Raw genomic sequence first — 13,448 nt, 5'->3', positions numbered from 1 at the left:
AGTGACAAGGAGACGTCCTCTACACCTAGACCAGTGACAGTGACAAAGGGACGTCCTCTACACCTAGACCGGTGACAGTGACAAGGGGACGTCCTCTACACCTAGGCCAGTGACAGTGACAAGGGGACGTCCTCAACACCTAGACCGGTGACAGTGACAAGGGTATGTCCTCAACACCTAGACCGGTGACAGTGACAAGGGGACGTCCTCTACACCTAGGCCAGTGACAGTGACAAAGGGGTGTCCTCTACACCTAGACGGGTGACAAGGGGACGTCCTCTACACCTAGACCAGTGACAGTGACAAGGAGACGTCCTCTACACCTAGACTAGTGACAGTGACAAGGGGACGTCCTCTACACATAGACGGGTGACAAGGGGACGTCCTCTACACCTAGACCAGTGACAGTGACAAGGAGACGTCCTCTACACCTAGGCCAGTGACAGTGACAAGGAAACGTCCTCTACACCTAGACCAGTGACAGTGACAAGGGGACATCCTCTACACCTAGACCAGTGACAGTGACAAGGGGACGTCCTCTACACCTAGACCGGTGACAGTGACAAGGGGACGTCCTCTACACCTAGGCCAGTGACAGTGACAAGGGGACGTCCTCTACACCTAGGCCAGTGACAGTGACAAGGGGACGTCCTCAACACCTAGACCGGTGACAGTGACAAGGGGATGTCCTCAACACCTAGACCGGTGACAGTGACAAGGGGACGTCCTCTACACCTAGGCCAGTGACAGTGACAAGGGGGTGTCCTCTAAACCTAGACCAGTGACAGTGACAAGGGGACGTCCTCTACACCTAGGCCAGTGACAGTGACAAGGGGATGTCCTCTACATCTAGACCGGTGACTGTGATAAGGGGACGTCTTCTAGACCTAGACCAGTGACAGTGACAAGGGGATGTCCTCTACATCTAGACCAGTGACAGTGACAAGGGGACGTCCTCTACACCTAGACCGGTGACAGTGACAAGGGGACGTCCTCTACACCTAGACCAGTGACAGTGATAAGGGGACGTCCTCTACACCTAGACCGGTGACAGTGACAAGGGGACGTCTTCTAGACCTAGACCACTGACAAGGGGACGTCCTCTACACCTAGACCGGTGACAGTGACAAGGGGACGTCCTCTACACCTAGACCGGTGACAGTGATAAGGGGACGTCCTCTACACCTAGACCGGTGACAGTGACAAGGGGACGTCTTCTAGACCTAGACCACTGACAAGGGGACGTCCTCTACACCTAGACCGGTGACAGTGACAAGGGGACGTCCTCTACACCTAGACCGGTGACAGTGACAAGGGGACGTCCTCTACACCTAGATCGGTGACAGTGACAAGGGGATGTCCTCTACACCTAGGCCAGTGACAGTGACAAGGGGACGTCCTCAACACCTAGACCGGTGACAGTGACAAGGGGATGTCCTCAACACCTAGACCGGTGACAGTGACAAGGGGATGTCCTCTACACCTAGGCCAGTGACAGTGACAAGGGGACGTCCTCAACACCTAGACCGGTGACAGTGACAAGGGGATGTCCTCAACACCTAGACCGGTGACAGTGACAAGGGGACGTCCTCTACACCTAGGCCAGTGACAGTGACAAGGGGGTGTCCTCTAAACCTAGACCAGTGACAGTGACAAGGGGACGTCCTCTACACCTAGGCCAGTGACAGTGACAAGGGGATGTCCTCTACATCTAGACCGGTGACTGTGATAAGGGGACGTCTTCTAGACCTAGACCAGTGACAGTGACAAGGGGACGTCCTCTACACCTAGACCGGTGACAGTGACAAGGGGACGTCCTCTACACCTAGACCGGTGACAGTGACAAGGGGATGTCCTCTACACCTAGACCGGTGACAGTGACAAGGGGACGTCCTCTACATCTAGACCGGTGACTGTGATAAGGGGACGTCTTCTAGACCAGTGACAGTGACAAGGGGACGTCCTCTACACCTAGACCGGTGACAGTGACAAGGGGACGTCCTCTACACCTAGACCGGTGACAGTGACAAGGGGACGTCCTCTACACCTAGACCAGTGACAGTGACAAGGAGACGTCCTCTACACCTAGACCAGTGACAGTGACAAGGGGACATCCTCTACACCTAGACCGGTGACAGTGACAAGGGGACGTCTTCTAGACCTAGACCAGTGACAAGGGGACGTCCTCTACACCTAGACCGGTGACAGTGACAAGGGGACGTCCTCTACACCTAGACCGGTGACAGTGACAAGGGGACGTCCTCTACACCTAGATCGGTGACAGTGACAAGGGGATGTCCTCTACACCTAGGCCAGTGACAGTGACAAGGGGACGTCCTCAACACCTAGACCGGTGACAGTGACAAGGGGATGTCCTCAACACCTAGACCGGTGACAGTGACAAGGGGATGTCCTCTACACCTAGGCCAGTGACAGTGACAAGGGGACGTCCTCAATACCTAGACCGGTGACAGTGACAAGGGGACTTCCTCTACACCTAGGCCAGTGACAGTGACAAGGGGGTGTCCTCTACACCTAGACCGGTGACAGTGACAAGGGGACGTCCTCTACACCTAGGCCAGTGACAGTGACAAGGAGACGTCCTCTACACCTAGACCAGTGACAGTGACAAGGGGACGTCCTCTACACCTAGATGGGTGACAAGGGGACGTACTCTACACCTAGACCAGTGACAGTGACAAGGAGATGTCCTCTACACCTAGACCAGTGACAGTGACAAGGGGACGTCCTCTACACCTAGACCAGTGACAGTGACAAGGGGACGTCCTCTACACCTAGACCAGTGACAGTGACAAGGGGACGTCCTCTACACCTAGACCGATGACAGTGACAAGGGGACGTCCTCTACACCTAGACCAGTGACAAGGGGACGTCCTCTACACCTAGACCAGTGACAGTGACAAGGGGACATCCTCTACACCTAGACCAGTGACAGTGACAAGGGTACGTCCTCTACACCTAGACCAGTGACAAGGGGACGTCCTCTACACCTAGACCGGTGACAGTGACAAGGGTACGTCCTCTACACCTAGACCAGTGACAAGGGGACGTCCTCTACACCTAGGCCAGTGACAGTGACAAGGGGGTGTCCTCTACACCTAGACCAGTGACAGTGACAAGGGGACGTCCTCTACACCTAGACCGGTGACAGTGACAAGGGGACGTCCTCTACACCTAGACCAGTGACAAGGGGACGTCCTCTACACCTAGGCCAGTGACAGTGACAAGGGGGTGTCCTCTACACCTAGACCAGTGACAAGGGGACGTCCTCTACACTTAGACCGGTGACAGTGACAAGGAGACGTCCTCTACACCTAGACCAGTGACAATGACAAGGGGACGTCCTCTACACCTAGACCAGTGACAATGACAAGGGGACATCCTCTACACCTAGGCCAGTGACAGTGACAAGGGGGTGTCCTCTACACCTAGACCAGTGACAAGGGGACGTCCTCTACACTTAGACCGGTGACAGTGACAAGGAGACGTCCTCTACACCTAGATGGTGACAGTGACAAGGGGGTGTCCTCTACACCTAGACTGGTGACAGTGACAAGGGGACATCCTCTACTTCTGGAGGAGAGAAAGTTTCACCAGTAACACAGACGGAGATTCTTTACAGTAAGAACAGTGAGGTTATGGGACTCTCTTTCTCGAACAGAACAATATTACAGCTTCTAGATTTTGTTAAGGACAAGTTGATTCAGAGTTTTGTCCTGATTGCTAGATTGGAGTTGGGATGGAATTTCGTCCCCTGACATCGGGCAATTGGCATCCGGCTCATGGGGTTTTTGACAACACTGTAGGGTTATAGGTTGGACTTGACGGACCTGTGTCTTCATCCAAGTTCATCTACTATGTATCTATAAGGAGCTACTGTATTGTAAGTGTCAGGGGTCCGTATCACTGGGTGTCATTACTCACCTGACGTGTAGTTGGAGGTTCCTGGTGGAGTTGTCTGTCTGTTATCTGGTGCTGGAGACGTACATTGGGACAATTCCTCATCTGATCCATCAGTACAGTCATATTTTCCATCACACAACTTGTCTTGTCTGATGCAGGATCCATCTCCACAGACCCAGAACCCCGGTGGACACATCCCCAACCCTGTGACACAAAGGGACCTTCCATTATCCAGACTGAAGACATTAAACCCATCACCCTCATCAGAGAGACACCAAGATGAGGAGAGCATGGGGATGCTTGGGATCTCCTCACATGAGTGTCCATCAGCGCTACATAACCATGGATCTCATGTCTGATGGAGGCTCCAAGGTGTTCTCCACCCCCTATAAATCCCAGAGTGTTCAGGTCAGAGGTGACATCCCTGTTCCTGTGTTACCTGTACACACAGTCTCATCTGCTCCATTGCTGCAGTCTCGGTGGCCATCACACACCTTCTCCTTGGACAGACACAGCTCCTCAGGACATTGAAACTGACTAGATGGACATGAGCATCCTCTCTCATCGCTGAAGTCACCGCAGTCATCGTGTCCATCACAACGGTGAATGTAGGGGATGCATTTACCCAGAGAACAAGGGAAGTGAGCAGAGCTGCAGCCAGATGAGCAACCTGGAGGTAAGGAAGGAGAGATGAGGTATCTTCTGCTTCGGACATGTCTGGTTGAACGGTTTGGTTCCTGACAGCCGCCTGGTCAGCTCAGATTAATTCTTTGCTAGTTTTTGGATGTATGAGGTTAGTAAATGTTACCGGGTGGATGAATGTTTGTAACCAAACAGCGAGATCCATTATGTATACTATAAACTAGTCTCACGACATTGTATTTTGCATGTTGTCTCACCTGATTCATCAGAGTCATCAGCAAACCCACAGTCCAGGTCACCATCACAGACGTGCGAGAGAGGAATGCAGCGTCCATTAGCACATCGGAACTCTTTATCACTACAGGCGGGAGCGGGACAGCCCCATTCATCCGAGTGGTCCACACAGTCGGCTCTGCCATCACAGCGGTGTGCCAGGGGGATGCATTGTCCATTGGCACAGCGGTGCTCTTGAGGGGCACAAGTCAATGAGCAGATCTCATCAGACCCATCTCCACAATCGTCCTCGTTGTCACAGACCCAGGCAGTGGGGACACAACGATCGCTGAATCTACAGGCAAATTCATCGGCTCCGCATCGAGAAGGGGCAGAACACGGCTCATCGGGACAATGCCACCGGCCAGACTCACAGGTGCTACAAGACATGTAGGCAAAGAGGCCATGAAGGTCACAGGTCAACTACAAGGCACATATGTGTAATGAGGGATGTATAGACCATGAGGGTACAGAGGTCCTCACGGGTCACATGTGTGTAATGAGGGATGTATAGACCATGAGGGTACAGAGGTCCTCACAGGTCACATATGTGTAATGAGGGATGTATAGACCATGAGGGTACAGAGGTCCTCACGGGTCACATATGTGTAATGAGGGATGTATAGACCATAAGGGTACAGAGGTCCTCACAGGTCACATATGTGTAATGAGGGATATATAGACCATGAGGGTACAGAGGTCCTCACGGGTCACATATGTGTAATGAGGGATGTATAGACCATAAGGGTACAGAGGTCCTCACAGGTCACATATGTGTAATGAGGGATATATAGACCATGAGGGTACAGAGGTCCTCACGGGTCACATATGTGTAATGAGGGATGTATAGACCATGAGGGTACAGAGGTCCTCACAGGTCACATATGTGTAATGAGGGATGTATAGACCATGAGGGTATGGAGGTCCTCACAGGTCAGATATGTGTAATGAGGGATGTATAGACCATGAGGGTACAGAGGTCCTCACAGGTCAGATATGTGTAATGAGGGATGTATAGACCATGAGGGTACAGAGGTCCTCACAGGTCAGATATGTGTAATGAGGGATGTATAGACCATGAGGGTACAGAGGTCCTCACAGGTCAGATATGTGTAATGAGGGATGTATAGACCATGAGGGTACAGAGGTCCTCACAGGTCAGATATGTGTAATGAGGGATGTATAGACCATGAGGGTACAGAGGTCCTCACAGGTCAGATATGTGTAATGAGGGATGTATAGACCATGAGGGTACAGAGGTCCTCACGGGTCACATATGTGTAATGAGGGATGTATAGACCATGAGGGTACAGAGGTCCTCACGGGTCACATGTGTGTAATGAGGGATGTATAGACCATGAGGGTACAGAGGTCCTCACGGGTCACATATGTGTAATGAGGGATGTATAGACCATGAGGGTATGGAGGTCCTCACAGGTCAGATATGTGTAATGAGGGATGTATAGACCATGAGGGTACAGAGGTCCTCACGGGTCACATATGTGTAATGAGGGATGTATAGACCATGAGGGTACAGAGGTCCTCACAGGTCACATATGTGTAATGAGGGATGTATAGACCATGAGGGTACAGAGGTCCTCACAGGTCACATATGTGTAATGAGGGATGTATAGACCATGAGGGTACAGAGGTCCTCACAGGTCAGATATGTGTAATGAGGGATGTATAGACCATGAGGGTACAGAGGTCCTCGCAGGTCACATATGTGTAGTGAGGGATGTATAGACCATGAGGGTATGGAGGTCCTCACAGGTCACATATGTGTAATGAGGGATGTATAGACCATGAGGGTACAGAGGTCCTCACAGGTCAGATATGTGTAATGAGGGATGTATAGACCATGAGGGTACAGAGGTCCTCACAGGTCAGATATGTGTAATGAGGGATGTATAGACCATGAGGGTATGGAGGTCCTCACAGGTCAGATATGTGTAATGAGGGATGTATAGACCATGAGGGTATGGAGGTCCTCACAGGTCAGATATGTGTAATGAGGGATGTATAGACCATGAGGGTATGGAGGTCCTCACAGGTCAGATATGTGTAATGAGGGATGTATAGACCATGAGGGTATGGAGGTCCTCACAGGTCAGATATGTGTAATGAGGGATGTATAGACCATGAGGGTATGGAGGTCCTCATGGGTCACGTGTTAGTACTGGTTTTCCTACTGATGAGATGCCACGTACCAGTTTCGGCAGCCTTGGCTCACAGCGGCACCAGATGGAAATGGAAGACTCTCCCAGTAACATGGACATTCTGAGGGCTCGATGCAGCCGCCGTCTACAGAGAGACATCCATTACACAGGGACATGGGAAAACAGAGAAACTCAGTGAAGACGGCCGGAGCTGCGGATGATGTGTCTTATCTCTGTCTCTGGACTATATGTAGCAGAGCTGAGTTGGTCACTTGACATACTCACATACATTCATGAAACGTGCCTGTAAATGATTTATCACTTCATCTAATGTAAAAAAAATTCTGGAAATTGAGATAAATTCATCAAATAGTCGCCGATGCTGATGACATCATTTGGTGCATGGGGGCGTCTTCTGACATCATTTGGTGCAACGTCTTTGGTATTGCAAGTCTTATAGGCACAATAATTGTATGATACTGCTTCTTATGGGATTACCCGGGGTCGGGGCAGCAGAAAAGCAACTTTTGTATTAGACACAATTGTTGAATTTGATGTATTTTTCACTGCCGTGCAAGCCACGCCCACTTGATGAGAAAAATCACACCTTATACTCGACATCTCTCACTGCGGAAAACTATATACCAAGAGGTGACCACACAACATATACAGCTCTGCTACATACCAGTTCTTATTATATATATGTATATACTGTATGAGATTATGTGAACGGTAACAATATTACACATAGAGGTGTATGAGCACCATGTAAAGGCTCGGTCTGATCCGTCTCAGGCCTTGGACAGTCCACTCACCGTGCAGGACCTTCCCTTGAGGACAGAAGCACCCCTCCACACAGGACAGGTGGGCACAGTGCCGCTCCAGGTCCAAGCCCAGGTTCCGGCAGGTCCGAGGGCAGGCCGGACCACAAGCCTCATAAACCAGACCGTTGTCACACTGCATGGCTGCAGAGGAGAAGAAGGGTCATGGAGTCACTAGATGGACACTGCAGCAATGTATGTAGGATGTAGGTGCAGATGTGATGCCCCGCACCTAGGCTATTATGTGTCGGGCCTTCAGCCTCCCTCTCCCACAGCAGGAAGTCCCAGCATGATCTCAGACACCAATCTGAAACCAACCAAGCTTTCTATAGAACGCTCCAGTTTGGTGAGGAATCTACACCTAACATCTGCAGGGTCACAGACCGGGTGTTTACTGGTGGTGGGCAGCTCGGGGTATTTACTACTGTATGAACAGTCACTTACGACACAAGTCCTGTGACCTCCAGCGGATGTAGATCCCGCGCTGGTTACATTCCTCCACGTAGGTGGCAATGGCCGTGCACAGACACTCGCAGTCTCCACCAGAGTCACACCTGGAATAAGCGGAGGAGATGATGACCATCAACGTAGGAATGGAGAGTCTTTACACAAAAGCCATAAAATACCGCCATCACTTACCCGCAGGCGTCATACACACACCAGTCATAGTACTGCTGGCACGCCACCTCCTGGTGACACGGAGAAAACTGCGGCTGCAGGAGGACGGCACAACTCTTCCTGGCCCAGGTCACTCTGTGGCTGTTCTCCTGAGAATTAGATGTACATATGGGTAAGCGGACATCTTTGTCCATGACTGAGGAAGGTCTATAATACTGAAGGCCACATACCGTACACGGGTGCTCAAAGTCATCGCCGTGAACCTCGGGGCACAAGAGGCTGACTCTCCAGCTGTTTCCAAACAGGTCAGCCGTGGGCTCAATGATCCCCTGACGGCTCGTGAAGTCATTCTCGGTGTCACCATCAAAGTTTCCGCAAAGTCCACTGACGCGGCCACGGAAACCAGGATCCAGCTTAACGTAGACACGGGTACCTGAGATGAGCAGTGTATGATTGAGGGTCAGCGTACAGGGCTATCTGCCGGCCATACATTTAGGGCAAAACCCTCCGGCCAGTCCCAGGTCACTGCTTTTAGTATCAATAAGGAGAGATGACACTGCATTCAGTATTTGCAGCATGACACAAAGTGAGATGTAGCACACAGGAAGTGCCTGGTTTGTGCACCTCTAGTGGCCAGTGTGAAAACTGCCATATTCCATACAGGATCTTAATATGGAGACAGATGTAGACTACAGGCAGTTAGCTGATGAAGGGTTCATAATGCTAATCCTTAGGTCTCGAGACAGACCATGAACTCCACCATGTTCTCACCTCCATCCCACAGAACCGTCAGCCCCAAGTGTGCGATGAGGATGGTGAAGAGTCCGGCCTGATCCAGGATAATCCCATTCCCACTATACATTTTTGGGAGTCGCACCGCTGCCCCATTCACTGTGACCTCCTGACCTGTGGATGAAGGAAAGTGTAATATACATAGAAATGTTCATTGTGAGGATTCAGAATCTGTCAATGTCCTCTTATAGCTCTGATCCTGCTCCCCATGCCAGGGATCTACTGACAGATCACAGTCCCCGAGGATTAGATCATCACCGACTGCCATTCTCTGCCCCAAAAATGGTGGTGGTGAGGAACAGAGAGGGAAAGTGATGCAAAAGTGAGGCGATAGAAAAGCACAGGATGGTCATGAAACAGTAAGGGGGCGCTAATATCCCATCACCACCACAATATGGCCTATACCACTAGCCCTACAACCGCTACTACTACTAACACCACCATTGCTCCCACCTCTTACCTCTCAGCAGATGAACAATTGTGTTCCCAATTATCACCACCACAGACTTGGTGCAGGTGATGCCGCTGCTGCCGCAAGGAACGTTCTCAGCGGTGACCGTGAAAAGCCCATCATTCTCTCTGGCTAGAACATACTGACAATCCCCCAGGAAGGTGAAGGAGCGGCCATCAAAGGTGATGTAATGGGGGTCCCCAGTGGCGGTGCAGATGCCAGAACATTGGTAATCGGTACATTCCCACCGCCGATTCTTACAAACACTGCAATAGAGGAAGCCAAGAATATTAATACAGAGATGGGTCCTGATAATGATAAGGTCACTACGAAGGAAACAAAATACCAGGAACATGTTCTCTTCTTGATAGCAGCATGTACTGGATCATTAACTCTGTGGGGATTGGGGCCAAGAGTCTCAAGGACTGCAGAACACATGACCTGATCGAACAAACCGAAACGCCAACTAAAAGATTAAACAAATGGTCTTGGAGAGAACATCTCCACCAGCCTCTACATGCATCAATGGAGAGAACATCTCTACCAGCCTCTACATGCATCAATGGAGAGAACATTTCCACCAGCCTCTACATCCATCAATGGAGAGAACATCTCCACCAACCTCTGCATCCATCAATGGAGAGAACATCTCCACCAACCCCTGCATCCATCAATGGAGAGAACTTCTCCACCAGCCTCTACATCCATCAATGGAGAGAACATCTCTACCAACCTCTACATCCATCAATGGAGAGAACATCTCTACCAACCTCTACATCCATCAATGGAGAGAACATCTCCACCAACCTCTACATTTATCAATCGAGAGAACATCTCTACCAGCCTCTACATGCATCAATGGAGAGAACATCTCCACAAACCTCTACATTTATCAATGGAGAGAACATCTCTACCAACTTCTACATCCATCAATGGAGAGAACATCTCCACCAACCTCTACATCCATCAATGGAGAGAACATCTCTACCAGCCTCTACATCCATCAATGGAGAGAACATCTCTACCAGCCTCTACATGCATCAATGGAGAGAACATTTCCACCAGCCTCTGCATCCATCAATGGAGAGAACATCTCCACCAACCTCTGCATCCATCAATGGAGAGAACATCTCCACCAACCCCTGCATCCATCAATGGAGAGAACTTCTCCACCAGCCTCTACATCCATCAATGGAGAGAACATCTCTACCAGCCTCTACATCCATCAATGGAGAGAACATCTCTACCAACCTCTACATCCATCAATGGAGAGAACATCTCTACCAACCTCTACATCCATCAATGGAGAGAACATCTCCACCAACCTCTACATTTATCAATCGAGAGAACATCTCTACCAGCCTCTACATGCATCAATGGAGAGAACATCTCCACAAACCTCTACATTTATCAATGGAGAGAACATCTCTACCAACTTCTACATCCATCAATGGAGAGAACATCTCCACCAACCTCTACATCCATCAATGGAGAGAACATCTACACCAGCCTCTACATCCATCAATGGAGAGAACATCTCTACCAGCCTCTACATCCATCAATGGAGAGAACATCTACACCAGCCTCTACATTTATCAATGGAGAGAACATCTCCACCAACCTCTACATTTATCAATGGAGAGAACATCTCTACCAACTTCTACATCCATCAATGGAGAGAACATCTCCACCAACCTCTACATCCATCAATGAAGAGAACATCTCTACCAGCCTCTACATTTATTAATGGAGAAAACATCTCTACCAACCTTTACATCCATCAATGGAGAGAATATCTCCACCAACCTCTACATTTATCAATGGAGAGAACATCTCTACCAACTTCTACATCCATCAATGGAGAGAACATCTCCACCAACCTCTACATTTATCAATGGAGAAAACATCTCTACCAACCTTTACATCCATCAATGGAGAGAACATCTCCACCAGCCTCTACATCCATCAATGGAGAGAACATCTCCACCAACCTCTACATTTATCAATGGAGAGAACATCGCCACCAACCTCTACATCCATCAATGGAGAGAACATCTCTACCAACCTCTACATCCATCAATGGAGAAAACATCTCTACCAACCTCTACATCCATCAATGGAGAGAACATCTCCACCAGCCTCTACATCCATCAATGGAGAGAACATCTCCACCAGCCTCTACATCCATCAATGGAGAGAACATCTCTACCAGCCTCTACATCCATCAATGGAGAGAACATCTCTACCAGCCTCTACATTCATCAATGGAGAGAACATCTCCACCAGCCTCTACATCCATCAATGGAGAGAACATCTCCACCAGCCTCTACATCCATCAATGGAGAGAACATCTCTACCAACCTCTACATCCATCAATGGAGAGAACATCTCCACCAGCCTCTACATTTATCAATGGAGAGAACATCTCTACCAACCTCTACATCCATCAATGGAGAGAACATCTCCACCAGCCTCTACATTTATCAATGGAGAGAACATCTCTACCTGCCTCTACATCCATCAATGGAGAGAACATCTCCACCAGCCTCTACATTTATCAATGGAGAGAACATCTCTACCAACCTCTACATCCATCAATGGAGAGAACATCTCCACCAGCCTCTACATTTATCAATGGAGAGAACATCTCTACCTGCCTCTACATCCATCAATGGAGAGAACATCTCCACCAGCCTCTACATCCATCAATGGAGAGAACATCTCTACCAGCCTCTACATCCATCAATGGAGAGAACATCTCCACCAGCCTCTACATCCATCAATGGAGAGAACATCTCCACCAGCCTCTACATCCATCAATGGAGAGAACATCTCTACCAGCCTCTACATCCATCAATGGAGGGAACATCTCCACCAGCCTATAGTGAATTCCATCAGCATGATCAAGGACCAGTGCACTGGGCTCTTTGGACACTCTCTCCATCTATACTCATATAGACCTTAGTTGGAAGATTCCCTGCTACTCTATTGGGTCAGTCTGACTCTGATATCTACCCTAGGAGTTAAGCTACACGTGGTTTCTTGTACACCAAATTTTCTCACCAGGTGTTACAGTCTTTGGTGATGGTGTCGTTCGTGTAGTAGAGCTTCCCATGGTGGTGGCAAGGGCAGTTTTCAGGGTGGACACATCTGTCCATCTGTGACAAAAACACATTGATTTTAATAAGGCAAAAGAAAGAAATAAAAACAATAAAACAAGTGACAATAACTGAGCGAGTCCTACAGAGAGGGACCGACATTAGCAGTAGCAGCACGACAAGGCCGGTGCTGACCATGAGAAATCAGAACCATCAGATGAAACATTTACACGTGATCGAGGAGGACAGGACTTGAGAATTATTACTATTGTGTCTCAGGAGTGAAAATCTCTAAACTGTTGTGTAGTGAGTTATGGCTCATAACTGGCCACGGTAACCCTGGAGCTGATGAGCCGATCCCTACCAAGAAGACTGTCCCATCCGGACATACACAGCCATCACCGGCTTCAGAGCAGCTTTGGTTCTGTTCCAGATTTTCACAGGTGATCAGACATGACCCAAATTTATAGACCAAATCACCAGGACAGAAAGCCACCTCCGGACATCTGCTCTCTGTACAGTTCCATGAACCATTCACACAGACGCTGAAATAGACAAAAAAGAAATCACATAAAAACATGGAGAGTGGTAGATCTCGGGAGAAGCCAAGTAGAAGGCTAGAACATATTAGCAACAAAGGAGGAGAAGGGAAATCATGGAAAACAGAGGA

At 49.4% G+C, this 13,448-nt stretch overlaps 1 protein-coding gene across 1 annotated transcript in view; it reads right to left on the bottom strand.

The window, feature by feature from the left end:
• LOC142187219 (SCO-spondin-like) overlaps positions 1 to 13,448 on the bottom strand; it is a 120,558-nt gene that overhangs the window by 88,781 nt on the left and 18,329 nt on the right. Inside the window, exons 19-30 of the mRNA XM_075261474.1 lie at positions 13,143 to 13,323; positions 12,744 to 12,838; positions 9,690 to 9,946; positions 9,209 to 9,343; positions 8,668 to 8,870; positions 8,459 to 8,586; positions 8,264 to 8,373; positions 7,814 to 7,963; positions 7,050 to 7,143; positions 4,824 to 5,218; positions 4,364 to 4,594; positions 3,942 to 4,128 (exon numbers count right to left, since the gene is read on the bottom strand). Coding sequence (XP_075117575.1) covers positions 3,942 to 4,128; positions 4,364 to 4,594; positions 4,824 to 5,218; positions 7,050 to 7,143; positions 7,814 to 7,963; positions 8,264 to 8,373; positions 8,459 to 8,586; positions 8,668 to 8,870; positions 9,209 to 9,343; positions 9,690 to 9,946; positions 12,744 to 12,838; positions 13,143 to 13,323 — 2,166 coding nt within the window. The remainder of the gene's footprint in view (positions 1 to 3,941; positions 4,129 to 4,363; positions 4,595 to 4,823; positions 5,219 to 7,049; positions 7,144 to 7,813; positions 7,964 to 8,263; positions 8,374 to 8,458; positions 8,587 to 8,667; positions 8,871 to 9,208; positions 9,344 to 9,689; positions 9,947 to 12,743; positions 12,839 to 13,142; positions 13,324 to 13,448) is intronic.

The sequence above is a fragment of the Leptodactylus fuscus genome, unplaced genomic scaffold (genome assembly GCF_031893055.1).
Source record: "Leptodactylus fuscus isolate aLepFus1 unplaced genomic scaffold, aLepFus1.hap2 HAP2_SCAFFOLD_143, whole genome shotgun sequence".
Lineage (NCBI taxonomy): Eukaryota > Metazoa > Chordata > Amphibia > Anura > Leptodactylidae > Leptodactylus > Leptodactylus fuscus.
Note: the sequence above shows the minus strand (reverse complement) of the source record. Positions and strands in the feature narration are given on the sequence as shown.